General features: G+C 47.4%; 1 protein-coding gene across 7 annotated transcripts in view; it reads left to right on the top strand.

Moving 5' to 3' along the window:
* CDC25C (cell division cycle 25C) overlaps positions 1-1925 on the top strand; it is a 33601-nt gene extending 31676 nt beyond the window's left edge. For 6 of the 7 annotated variants that reach the window (XM_051843423.3, XM_008255084.5, XM_051843424.3 and 3 more), the window contains 3 exons: positions 103-236; positions 1006-1117; positions 1278-1925. In XM_051843423.3, coding sequence (XP_051699383.1) covers positions 103-236; positions 1006-1117; positions 1278-1427 — 396 coding nt within the window. In that variant the 3' untranslated portion in view covers positions 1428-1925. The remainder of the gene's footprint in view (positions 1-102; positions 237-1005; positions 1118-1277) is intronic. The other variant, XM_008255091.5, reaches the window with a different exon arrangement.
* Positions 1926-14016: the final 12091 nt, after the last annotated feature.

Here is a 14016-nt window from a genome sequence, read left to right as displayed (position 1 = left end):
TTCTAAGTATTGACAGTATTTCATAGCATCCATAGGCCCTTGAGGAAATATTTAAAATTCTTCTTTAAAAAAATAAAATAAAATAAAATTCTTCTTCGGCAGGGCGCCTTAAACTTGTACAGTCAAGAAGAACTGCGTAACTTCTTTCTGAAGAAGCCCATTGTCCCCTTGGATGTCCAGAAAAGAATAATCCTCGTGTTCCACTGTGAATTCTCCTCCGAGAGGGGCCCCCGAATGTGAGTGTCTGTGTAGAGCGGGTGATTGTGCTGGATCTTAAGGTGGAGTCCCCACAGCAGTTCAAAGAGGGCAGCTGAGTGAGTGCTCTCCACCACAGCTTGCAGCATGTGAGGAAGGTAGAAGGATGGAATTTCTTTCTTTCTTTCTTTCTTTCTTTCTTTCTTTCTTTCTTTCTTTCTTTCTTTCTTTCTTTCTTTCTTTCTTTTTTTTTTTTTTGACAGAGTTAGACAGTAAGAGAGAAAGACAAAAAGAAAGGTCTTCTTTCCATTGGTTCACCCCCTAAATGGCCGCTATGGCCAGCACACTGCGCCAATCCGAAGCCAGGAGCCAGGTGCTTCCTCCTGATCTCCCATGCAGATGCAGGGCCCAAGCACTTGGGCCATCCTCTACTGCCTTCCCCGGGCCACAGCAGAGAGCTAGACTGGAAGAGGAGCAACCAGGACAGAATCCGGCTCCCGAACCGGGACAAGCACCCAGGGTGCCGGTGCCATAGGCGGAGGACTAGCCTAGTGAGCTCAGCACTGGCCAGAAGAATGGAATTTCTAAACCCCAAAAATTTGGAGCAGTAAAGTAAAAAGGATTAGGAGTGAGGCCCTAATGGAGGGAAGAGGGAAGGGAGGTGCTCCTTCGACCTCCCTTTGCAAAGACAGTGAGATCTGAAGGTCCTTTGGGGTTAATAAGTTTGTCTTCCTCCCTCCTTCCCCAGTGACAACGTGTCTGATAGTGCCCTTGCTGCCTTCCCCACTTATCTCTGGGTTTTCTCTAAAGGTGCCGCTCTCTAAGAGAAGAGGACAGGGCGCTGAACCGGTATCCGGCATTACACTACCCAGAGCTGTATATCCTCAAAGGGGGTTACAGAGACTTCTTTCCAGAATATACGGTAAAGGGGAGCTAACTCTTGGGAGAGCCACTTTTAGCATGCAGTTCCCAGGGCCTGCTGCTATTCCTTCTCAGCCACTGCTGGCAGCCATGTTCTGTCATGCTTGGTAGGCAAAGTTCCACAGTCTAGGAAATCTCTTACTCTGTCCTCTGCCTTTCAGGAACTGTGTGAACCACAGAGCTACTGTCCTATGCATCACCTGGAGCACAAGGCTGAGCTGCTGAAGTGCCGAAGCCAGAGCAAAGCAGAGGAAGGGGAGCGGCAGCTGAGGGGGCAGATTGCCCTGCTGGTGAAGGATGTTTGTCCCTGAGAACAGGTCAGCCACTGGCTGCTAAGGAGTCACCAAGGATACTGTAGAAACCCTGAGCAGAAAGAGGCCGTCATCTGTGCAGCTATATAGAGGCTTTATAGAGGATGTCGTCTACATAGCTTCAAGATTCTTTGTTAAAAGATGTTCACGAGCCAACGGGCTGCCAAACTGTTGTAATTTTAGGCCTGGGATTGTCTAGATTTCATCAGAGTGCTGGCTGGTGGCTGGCTGGCACCTGAGTCTTGGAGCTGACCCTGTGAAGATGTGGCCTTGAGTTCATAGAGATGTGTGTTGCTTCCAGGAGCTCCTGCAAGCCTCTGTCCAACTACTCATGGTTCCTCACAAACCAGCCAGTTCTCTCTCTCATGCTGGGCTTCTGCATAGGCAGAACAATTTTCCACCTTCTTTCTCTCTGTTTTCTTGTTCCCCTTCTCTCTCTCTCTCTCTCTCTCTCTTTTTTTTTCAAATAGAAAATAAACATTGCAGAATGAGAAGCAATTGTGAGTCCAGACTGCTCCTAGAATATATAAAAGGGAGAGGTTACTCATTTAGACTCCTTTGGACATAGTGGTGTAACTGTCTTTGTTCACAGCTAAGACCAAAGTGCTTTTCTGTAAGCTGCTAGTTCTCAGCTGGGTCCTTGGACCATCAGCATCATCTGACTTTGTTTGAGATGGAAATTTTCAGGTTCACTTCAGACTTACTAAATCAGAACCTATTACGTTAAGGCCCAGAAATCTGAGTTTTTTAAGGTTTTTTTCTTTATGTATTTTTTAGGATTGGTTTATTTATTTGGAAGTCCAAGGGCCAGTGCCATGGGTATCAGGTAAAGCTACCACTTGTGGCACTGGCATCCCATTTGGGCCCATATGAATCCAGGCTGTACCACTTCTGATGCAGCTCTCTGCTAATGCAACTGGGAAGAGCAGCAGAGGATGGCCCAAATGCTTGGGCCTCTGTACCATGTGAGAGACCCAGAAGAAGCTCCTGGCCCCTGGCTTGGGAACAGCTCAGCTCCGGCCTTTGTGGTCACTGGGGGATTGAACCAGCAGATGAAAGACCTCCTCTCTCTCTCTCTCTCTCTTCCTCTATCTCTCTGTAACTCTGTCTTTTCAAATAAATAAAGTAAATCTTTTAAAAAAAAAAAAAAAGAAAAGAAAGTCACAGAGAGAGATGGAAAGACAGTGAGAGAGAGAGACCCTACATTACTGGTTCACTCCTTAGGGGGCTACAACGTCCAGAGCTGGGGCAGGATGAAGTCAGGAGCCAGGAACTTCTTTTGGATCTCCCATGTGTGGTAGGGGCCCAAAAACTGGAGCCATCTTCCGCTGCTTTCCCCAGGCCGATATCAAGGAGCTGGATTGGAAGTGGAACAGCTAGGACACAAACCAGAGTGCCAACGTTACAGGTGGTGGCATTACCCGCCACACCACAATGCTTTCACCTTTATGTATTTTTTTAAAGAAAAGATTTTTTTATTCACTTGAAAGAGTTGTAGAGGAGAGACAGAGAGAGAGAGAGAGAGAGAGAGAGAGAGAGAGATTTTCTATCTGCTGGTTCACTCCCCAGATGGCTGCAGTGGCCTGGACGAGGCCAGGCAGAATCCAGGAGCTAGGGACTTCATTTGGATTTCCCACTTGGATAGCAGGGGCCCAACCATTGGGGCATCTTCTGCTTTCCCCAGGGCATTAGCAGGGAGCTGGATCAGAAGTGGAACAATCTGGACTCAAACTGGCACCCATGTGGGATGCCACCATCACAGGCAGTGACTTTACCTGCTACACAACAATGCCAGCCCCTGTTTTATGTATTTTAATTGACAAATAATAATTGTATGTATTTATAGGTTACATTGTGATAATTCGGTTCATAAATAGCATGAATACAGTGTGTGATGATCAAGTCAGGGTAATTAACATTTCTAGTTCTTTAAAAATTTGTCATTTTTTTTTGTGTTAGGAATCTTCTAACTCTTCTTTTAGTTTTCTTTTAAAGATTCATTTATTTATTTGAAAGTTACAGTTAAAGAGAGAGAAAAGGAAAGACAGAGATCTTCCATCTGCTGGTATACTCCTCAAATGACCACAATGCCTGGGGCTGGGCTGAGCAGAAACCAGGAGCCAGGAACTTCTTCCCGGTCTCCTACATGGGTGCAGAGAGAGTTCTTAACCCACCATTCCACAACATCACCCTGCCCGCCTTTTTTGTGAGTATTTATTTTGTTTATTTGAAAGGCAGAGTTGTGGGGGTGGGGAGGGAGGGAGAGACAGAGACATCTTACATTTGCTGATTCACTCCCAAATGGTTGTAATGGCCAGGGCTGGGCCAGGCCAAAGCCATGAGACAGGAGCTTCTTCCAGGTCTTGGAGGAGGTCTTTATTTTTTAAACATTTATTTATTTTTTTTGAAGAACAGAGTTACAGAGAGGTAGAGGCATAGAGAGACCTTCCATCCGCTGGTTCATTCCCCAGGTGGCCTCAATGTCTGGAGCTGAACTGCTCTAAAGCCAGGAGCCAGGAGCTTCTTCTGGGTCTCCCACACAGGCATAGTAGCCAAAGCACTTGGGCCATCTTCTACTGCTTTTCCAGGCCATAGCAGGGAGCTGGATCGGAAGTGGAGCACCCAGGTCTGGAACTGGTGCCCATATGGGATGCCGGCACTGCAGGCGGAAGCTTTATCTGCTGTACCACAGAGCCAGCCCCTTTGGAGGAGTTCTTTATAAAAGATATAATAGGGGCTGGCATTGTGGCTTAGTGGGTAAAGCTGCTGCCTGTAACACTAACATCCCCTGTGAACGCCAGTTCCTGTCTTGGCTGTTCGACTTCTGATCCAGCTACCTGCTGATGGCCTGGGAAAGTGGCAGAAGATGGCCTAAGTGATTGGGCCCTGCCACCCATGTGGGAAACCCAGATGAAGTTCCTGGCTATTGCAGTCATTTGGGGAGTGAAGCAACGACAGGAAGTCCTCTCTTTGTAACCTACCTTTCAAATAAGTAAATAAATATTTTGTGTGTGTGATCTGTTTTCTTAAACATTTATTTACTTATTTTTATTTATTTGAAAGGCAAAGAAGCAGGTGGTCACAATAGTCAGGGTTAAGCCAGGCAGGCCAAAGCCAGGAACCAGGAGCTTCATTTGGGTCTCTCATGTGAGTGCAGGGACCCAAGGACTTGGGCTGTCTTCTTCTTCTTTCCTAGGCACATTAGCAAGGAACTGGGTTGGAAGTGGAGCAGCCAAGACTTGAATTGGTGCTTAGGGAATGCTGGTATCACATGTGGTGGCTTAACTCATTATGCCACAATGCCATCCCCATAATTATTATAAACCATAACCACCCTATTGTCTTGTCAAACACTAGAACATATTCCTTCTGTTTAACTGTATTATCCATCCCCCATCCAACTCACCATTCTATGAAATCAACTTTTTTTTTTTTTTTTTTTTTTTAATTTGAAAGGCAGAGTTACAGAGAGAGAAGAGGCTGAGAGAAAGATTTTCTGTCTGCTGGTCAACTCCCCAAATGACCACAATAGCCCAAGCTGATCCAGGACAAAGTCAGGAGCCCAGAACTCCTTCTGGGTCTCCCACATGGGTGACTGGGGCCCATGGGCTGTCTTCCACTGCTTTTCCTGGTGCATCAGCAGAGATCTGGCAGAAGCAGAACAGCTATGACTTGAACTAGCATTCAGATATGGGATGCCAATGTGGCAGGCCACAGCTTAATCCACTGCACCACAATACTGTCTGCTATAAAATCAACTTTTTAAGCCGGCGCCGCGGCTCACTAGGCTAATCCTCCGCCTTGCGGCGCCGGCACACCGGGTTCTAGCCCCGGTCAGGGCGCCAGATTCTGTCCCGGTTGCCCCTCTTCCAGGCCAGCTCTCTGCTGTGGCCAGGGAGTGCAGTGGAGGATGGCCCAAGTGCTTGGGCCCTGCACCCCACGGGAGACCAGGAGAAGCACCTGGCTCCTGCCATCGGATCAGCGCAGTGCGCCAGCCGCAGCGCGCTGGCCGTGGCGGCCATTGGAGGGTGAACCAACGGCAAAGGAAGACCTTTCTCTCTGTCTCTCTGTCTCTCTCTCTCTCTCTCTCTCACTATCCACTCTGCCTGCCAAAAAAAAAAAAAAAAAAAAAAAAAAAAACTTTTTAAGTCTGGCTTAAGAAATCTGGGTTTTAAAAACTTCCTAATCCTGGTGATTTTGATGTTTACTAAGGCTTGAGAACCACTGCTCTGGAATTAAGCAAACTTTTGAAACTAGATTCTTCAGTATTATACTTGACTTTCCTTTCCTAGACTGTTCCATGGTATGAGTTACCTAAAAGTCTATCCCAGGCCGGCGCCACGGCTCACTAGGCTAATCCTCCGCCTTGCGGCGCCGACACACCGGGTTCCAGTCCTGGTCGGGGCGCCAGATTCTGTCCCTGTTGCCCCTCTTCCAGGCCAGCTCTCTGCTGTGGCCAGGGAGTGCAGTGGAGGATGGCCCAAGTGCTTGGGCCCTGCACCCCATGGGAGACCAGGAAAAGCACCTGGCTCCTGGCTCCTGCCATCGGATCAGCGCGGTGCGCCGGCCGCGGCGGCCATTGGAGGGTGAACCAACGGCAAAGGAAGACCTTTCTCTCTCTCTCTCTCTCTCACTGTCCACTCTGCCTGTCAAAAAAAAAAAAAAAAAAAAAAAAAAGTCTATCCCAGACAGTACCATGTAGTATTTAGGCTTAAAAGTTAAAGATAGGGGCCAGTGCTGTGGCATAGTGGGTAAAGCAGCCACCTGCAGTACCAGCATCCCATTTTGGTGCTGGTTCGAGTCTCGGCTACTCCACTTCTGATCTAGCTCTATGCTATGGCCTGCAAAAGCAGTAGAAGATGCCCCAAGTCCTTGAGCCCCTGCACCCATTTTGGGGACCTGGAGGAAGCTCCTGGCTTCAGATTGGTGCAGCTCCTGCCGTTGCAGCCATCTGGGGAGAAAACCAGCAGATGGAAGACCTCTCTCTCTTTCTCTCTGCCTCTCTGTAACTCTGTCTTTCAAATAAATAAATCTTAAAAAAAAAAAAAAAAAAGATAGGGATGAGTGTTTGACCTGCTGGCCAAGGTGTCACTTGGGACACTCACATCTCATATCAGAATTCCTGGGTTCCATCTCATTCCAGCTTCCAGCTAATGCATACCTTGGGAGGCAGCAGTGATGGTTCAAGTACTGAGGTCCCTCCCCTATGGAGGAGATCTGGATTGAATTCCAAGCTCCCGGCTTCAACCCAGCCCTGACCATTACAAACATTTAAAAAAAAGGGGGGGTGGGTTATGCATTTATTTGAAAGGCAGAGTGACGGAGACAGGGAAAGACACAGAGAAAGAGATATCTTCTCTCCATTTGTTTACTCCCAAATAGCTGCAACCTCTGAGACAAGCAGAAACTAGGAGCCAGAAACTCCATACAGATCTCCCACGAGGGTTACAGGGGCCCAAGCAATTGAGCTATCATCTGCTGTTTTTCAGAATATGTAAGCAGCAAACTGAATCAGAAGCCAAGTAGCCAGGACTCAAACCTGCACTCTGATATGGGATGCAGATACCCAAGTTGGGTCTAAAATCTGCTGCAGCACAACACTCATTGATTTTTTTTTTTTTAAAGATTTATTTATTTTGCCGGCGCCGCGGCTTACTAGGCTAATCCTCCGCCTTGCGGCGCCGGCACACCAGGTTCTAGTCCCGGTCGGGGCACCAGATTCGGTCCCGGTTGCCCCTCTTCCAGGCCAGCTCTCTGCTGTGGCCAGGGAGTGCCGTGGAGGATGGCCCAAATACTTGGGCCCTGCACCCCATGGGAGACCAGGATAAGTACCTGGCTCCTGCCATGGGATCAGCGCGGTGTGCCGGCTGCAGCGCACCGGCCGTGGCGGCCATTGGAGGGTGAACCAACGGCAAAGGAAGACCTTTCTCTCTCTCTCTCTCTCTCACTGTCCACTCTGCCTGTCAAAAAATAAAAAAATAAAAATTAAAAATTAAAAAAAAGATTTATTTATTTTTACTTGAAAGTCAGAGTCACACAGAGAGAGAAGGAGAGGCAGATAAAGAGAGGTCTTCCATCTGCTGGTTCACTCCCTAATTGGCCGCAGTGGCTGGAGCTGTGCCAATCTGGAGCCAGGAGCTTCTTCCAGGTCTCCCAAGTGGGTACAGGAGCCCAAGAACTTGGGCCATCTTCTACTGCTTTCCCAGGCCAAAGCAGAGAGCTGGATTGGAAGTGGAGCAGCCAGGACTCGGACCGGTGCCCATATGGGATGCTGGAACTGCAGGCAAAGACTTTACCCACTATGCCACAGCGCTGGCCCCACAACACTCATTTTTATTGTGAGTGTTTAGGGAGTAAACCAGCAGATGAGAGCTCATTCTGCCTCTCTGTCTGTCTGTCTGTCTCTGTTTCTGTCTCTGAGCCTCTGCCTCTCTGTAAAAAAAAAAAAAAAAAAAAAAAAACACACACACACATTAGCAATCTTGGTTTAACTTTTTTAAAAAGGAAAACCAAGATGATTGGCATTCTCATTGATCTGGATGAGGCTCGAAAGGTTCCAGTCTGCAGTGGAGTTTTGACTTTTCCAAACTCTTTACTCTGTTTCTCATAAGCACAAGTTTAGGATTTAGGGTGCTTGGAAGTAGAGATTTGTGATATACTGATACAAATAAAATAAAAGTATCAAGTAAGATCATTAGACATAAGAAGAATCTTTGAAACTGCAATCTTCAGCTTCATCCCAGGCTTTGCTTCCTTAGAGCTCCTTAAGGTGGGTAAGCTTTATCTGAACAGTGAGGCATAGCCTGATTTGGCCAAGGGTGGCATGGAATTGGATGAACATTATCATTTTCTGGCATTAGCTTAGTAGCACTGATAGCCCAGGACTAGAAAAGAGCAAAGTGCTCTGAAGCCTAGGCTGAGATAGAATAGAGACAGAAATAACCTCTCTAGGTTCTGAAGCAGGAAAACTTTTTTTTACCTATCTTTTTTTAATTGAGAGGGAAGAAGGGTTGTAGTCGCAGGGCAACCTGGGCGACTGGATTGGTTTTTTTGCGAGGTTCTTTGTGCATTGCCCGTGCCCTGAATTGCCATGTGCAGACCTCACAGCAGAGGGCAGTGCTGTATTCTCCAGGACAGCCAGCTAGTGCCTGCAGCCTCCACTGCTGCCTACTGCGCCTGCCTGTCATCAAGAGTTCAGCTACCTCCCTGACCCTCTGCCTGAGCTCGGAGCTCAGAGGGCTGGCAGGACAAAGGAGAGGGGAGCTGCTGCTGTGTTAGGTGGAGGCACCTGGGGGAACACTGCTCTTCTTCATTTGACCCACACATGTATCCCTGTCCCCCAAGCAGGGATTCCCAGTAGCCCAAGGGGAAAACTTCTTGAAACACCTCTTCTTCCAAGTGTGAGGATGGTTCCCAGTTCACTGCCTGTCCTAGTGCCTCATTTCCTGATAATTCTCCCCAGAAAGACAGATTTAAGCCCTGACCTGGGAAGACATTGTTGTACATATATTCACATTTCAGTAATCTTAATTAAGTAGCAAGTTCTGTGTCTCAAGACAAAAAGCTTGGACTTAGTTATCTACTCATTGAAAAGTTGTGTTTGCCCAAAGGCACCATGTTTTTTGTTTTTGTTTTGTTTTTTTTTTTCTTTTTAAAGATTTTATTTATTTGAGAGATAGAGTTACAGACAGTGAGAGGGAGAGACAGAGAGAAAGGTCTTCCGTCGCTGGTTCACTCCCCAGATGGCTGCAACAGCCAAAGCTGCACCGACTCAAAGCCAGGAGCCAGGAGCCTCATCCAGTCTCCCACATGGGTGTAGGGGCCCAAGGACTTGAGCCATCCTCTACTGCTTTCCCAGGCCATAGCAGAGAGTTGGATTGGAAGAGGAGCAGCTGGGACTACAACCAGTGCCCATATGGGATGCCGGCACTGCAGGCGGAGGATTAACCTACTGTGCCACAGTGCGGGCCCCAGCACCATGTTCTTATAATATCCTCCCATTGTGTGGGGGAACCATGTTATCTGATTCATGTAATTTTCAGGAATAAAAGTATTAGCTAACTTTTTTCAGGTGTTCCTTGCATACTGTATAACTTTCTAAACTCAATTTATATAAAAGCAAATTAATTTTCATAACAGTTCTGCCAGGCATGCAGATACAAAAATTGAGGGTCAGAGGAATTAAGTCATTTATTTGAGGTTACACAGCTAATAAATGTCAGAGTTGGGCTTTGAACCCAGACAATATGATTCAGTAGTCATTGCCCTTTGTGATTTTTGCTGTTAACAAATTCTCACCAAAGAACAGTGTATCTTTCTATAATTCATAGTGTACTGGATGCTAAATCTGTAAAAGCCAGGCCAGCGCCGTGGCTCACTAGGCTAATCCTCCGCCTTGCGGCGTCGGCACACGGGGTTCTAGTCCCGGTCGGGGCGCCGGATTCTGTCCCGGTTGCCCCTCTTCCAGGCCAGCTCTCTGCTGTAGTCAGGGAGTGCAGTGGAGGATGGCTCAAGTACTTGGGCCCTACACCCCATAGGAGACCAGGACAAGTACCTGGCTCCTGCCATGGGATCAGCGCGGTGCGCCGGCCACAGCGGCCATTGGAGGGTGAACCAACGGCAAAAGAAAGACCTTCCTCTCTCTCTCTCTCTCTCACTCACTGTCCACTCTGACTGTCAAAAAATAAATAAAATAAAATAAATCTGTAAAAGCCTCAATTTTTTTTTTTTTTTTTTTTTGACAGGCAGAGTGGACAGTGAGAGAGAGAGACAGAGAGAAAGGTCTTCCTTTGCCGTTGGTTCACCCTCCAATGGCCGCCGCGGCCGGCGCGCTGCGGCCGGCGCACCGCACCGATCCGATGGCAGGAGCCAGGAGCCAGGTGCTTTTCCTGGTCTCCCATGGGGTGCAGGGCCCAAGCACCTGGGCCATCCTCCACTGCACTCCCGGGCCACAGCAGAGGGCTGGCCTGGAAGAGGGGCAACCGGGACAGAATCCGGCGCCCCGACCGGGACTAGAACCCGGTGTGCCGGCGCCGCTAGGCGGAGGATTAGCCTAGTGAGCCGCGGCGCCAGCCAAGCCTCAATTTTAAGTTCTTGAAAAGTTGGTGCCATAGTTGGAACATGACATGGCTCCCCATCTCATGCTGACAATTAAGTCCCAAAGTCATGAATTAATGATACTACAAGGTGGAGATTTGATCCAATCATGCTTAGGAGATGAGCCTAGTGGGATATCCTTAGATCATTGGTAGCATACCCTCACAAGACAGTGATCATTGGAAGGTTGATTATATAAAGTTGAGTAGAACCTATAACTCACCCCCACCTCCTAATTCTGCTTCTTGGATCACCATGTGGTCATTCTCCTGCACACACTCCATGAGTGTCATCCTCTGGCCTCACCAGACAGCCAAACCAACAGAGCCTTCCAGTACTGTCTGTGAAGCTACAAAACTTGGTAGTTAATATGCTTGCATTTCATATTGAAGTACCTGAGTTTAATACTTGGCTCCAGCTCCTGACTCTAGCTTCCTGCTAATGCTGACCCTGGGAGGCAGCAGTGATGGCTCAAGTAATTGAGTTCCTACCACTCACATGGGAGACCTGGATTGAGTTACTGGCTCCTGGCATTAGCCCAGTCCAGTCCCTGCCATTGCAGGCATTTGGGAATCAACCAGTGGATAGGAGGGTGCGCTCTCTCTCTCTCTCTCTCTCTCTCAGCCTCTCAAAATATTAAAATGTTTTAAGGAGGGAGGAAGGGAATATCATATTCTTAGAATTTTTTCTATGAACTATATTAAATCAGTTAAAAGCTAATAAAAAAAATCAGAATGAGAGGCGCTGGCGCTGCGGCATTGCAGGTAAGGCTGTGGCCTGCAGTGCCGCCATCCCGTGTGGACACTGGTTCAAGTCCCGGCTGCTCCACTTCCAATCCATCTCACATCTAAGACCTGGGAAAGCAGTGGAAGATGGCTCAAATTCTTGGGTCCCTGCACACATGTGGGAGATGTGGAAGAAGCTCCTGGCTCCTGGCTTTGGATCAGCACAGCTCTGGCCATTGTGGCCATCTGGGAACTGAACCAGCAGATGGAAGACTTTTCTCACGCACTCTCTGCCTCTGCCTCTCTGTAGCTCTGCCTTTCAAATTAAATAAATAAATAAATATTTTAAACAGAATATGAAAAAATAAGAATGAGAAACATTAAAAAATTAAAAAGCAGTATTTTAAGGGGCTGGTGTTGTGATGTAGCAGGTTAAGCTGCCACCTGCAATGCTGGCATCCTATATGGGTGCCAGTTGAGTCCTAGCTGCACCGCTTCTGATCCAGCTCCCTGCTCATGTGCCTGAGAAAGCAGCTGAAGATGGCTCAAGTGCTTGAGACCCTGCACCCACGTGAGAGATCTGGTCAGCCCTGTCAGTTACAGCCAGTTAGGGAGATATTCTCTCCCTCCCTCCCTCCCTCTCGATATGTGCATGTGTGTGTGTGTGTATCTACACATGTAAATTTATTTATTTTTAAGATTTATTTATTTGAAAGGTAGAGTTAGAGAGAAGGGAAAATGTGTGTGTGTGTATCCGCATTTGGGGAGTGAACCAGCAGACGGAAGATCTCTCTTTCTCTCTTCTTCTCTCTGCAAATTTATTTTATTTTATTTGAAAAGCAGAGTTACAGAGAGAGAAGGAGAGAGAGAGAGATCTTCCATCTGCTCGCTTACTCCCCATATGGCTGCAACAGCCTGTACTGGGCCAGGCCTAAGCCAGGAACCAGGAGCTTCTTCTTGGTCTCCCTTGTGGATGCAGGGGCCCAAGCATTTGGGCCATCTTCTACTGCTTTCCCAGGCACATTAGCAGGGACCTGGATTGGAGGTGAAACATCGGGGACTCAAACCAGCACTCTTATGGGATGCCATCACTGCAGGCTGCTGCTTTAACCCACTGAGCCACAGTGCTGGCCCCCATAAAATGAAATAAGTTTTAAAAATGTTTTAAATGCACAAAGTAGGAAAACGGTTTGTTGTTTGTACCACTACAAGCACCCAAGCCCACAAGAATCTTCAAAAAAAGAAATACGGCAACCTCCAGCTCCAAATCAGCAGGTTTGGTGATGAGGAACATCATAGTTCCTGAATTAACTCCACATGCTGCCTGGGATGTTATCATTTATTCAGTGATTTGCTAGGTGCCAGGAACTATGTTAAACCCTTTCCCCCAATATGTACTTGTTAAGTTCTCACAACTATTATTTGCAATAGATACTATTATCCCTAAAGATGAAGAAACAAAAGCACAAAAAACATGACTTGTCCCAAATCACCCAACAAGTATTGTAAATGGTATTGAACCTGAGCAATCTATAAAAGCTTGTAGTCTTAACTATTCACTATACTGCTAACATAATTTAGGATAGCAGCAGGGATTAAGGCTCAACAGGAAAAATACACTTGAAAGAAGGCATAATCCACATATATAGTCCAACCTTAAGAGAAGAAAATCAAGATTACAGATGAAAGTGGAGTAAGATACAGAGTCTGGACCTTGACGCCCTGATAATCTGGTTTGAAAGGTAGGGTTTGTGTCTTCATCATTTTGCACCTAGCACAAAACTGGATCCATAATCAAAAGACATTACCGAATTGAATGATGGCTGAGTAACATCATCTTTCTGGAAAGGACTGGCTCATTCGTCATTAACCACAAGGTTCCCAACGGCAATGCTGCTTATCTAGCAGGTGTTGGCAGTCACAGAGGACATGGTTGGTGGGGAGAGAGTATGCTAAGAGTTGTCAATATTAGTCTTAGAGTTCTGTTTATTTGCACAGGCTCCTCAAACCTCCCCTAGCCTTGGTTACCAGTCCTTTATTAAGGCCCACTGATACTAGTCTCTACTCCTGTGCCCAGGTAGAAAGATCCTCCAGGCACCTCATGCACTCTCAGAGAAAAGCTAACCTCTTGCAGATGGTATTGGGTGTTGCTCCCCACCCACCAACTTGACTCTGTTCCTGGATTCTTGATCCATTCCTTGGGGGATACTAGTAATAGAGAGGCACCCCTCCTATGCAAACTTGGCTTGGTTGCTGGAGAAGAGGCAAGGCAGAATGGATACCCCTTGACAACTTCACATCTTTTTTGGTTCATGAGCCTCAGCCCTTCCCTAGCATCCCAACCACCTAGTTACCTTTTGTTTTGTAAATTCCTCTTTCCAGAGGGGAGGGGCAAGAGGGGGCTGTTTGCTCTCCAGCTTCAGATTGCCTAACCTTACTGAGAGGGAGGGGCTTGAGAAAGGTACATAGAGATAGGGTGGCGCTGGGGAACACAGGCCCTTGTGCAGTAGCTCGGCAGCCAGATGTTCACTTTCACAGCTCTCCTATAAAACCGGCAGGGCAGATATAGATTAAAATGAAGCACAAACTCCATTTAAAGTGCATTACAGCTCAGGAACCAGCTCCCCTTGGGCAGGAGAAGGGAGGGAAGGGCACAGAGGCCACATCAGTCTCCTTCCTTATCTAGGGCCACATGTCTCTCTAGTAGCTTTGTGAAGGGTGATTTACACCCCTGGCTGGAATGACTCTCTTTCTGGGCTGATTACATC

This window comes from Oryctolagus cuniculus, chromosome 6 (genome assembly GCF_051225735.1).
Source record: "Oryctolagus cuniculus isolate XC-2025 breed Fujian yellow rabbit chromosome 6, ASM5122573v1, whole genome shotgun sequence".
NCBI classification, from domain to species: domain Eukaryota; kingdom Metazoa; phylum Chordata; class Mammalia; order Lagomorpha; family Leporidae; genus Oryctolagus; species Oryctolagus cuniculus.
The sequence above is the reverse complement of the archived record's forward strand: the minus strand, read 5'-3'. Positions and strand labels throughout refer to the sequence as shown.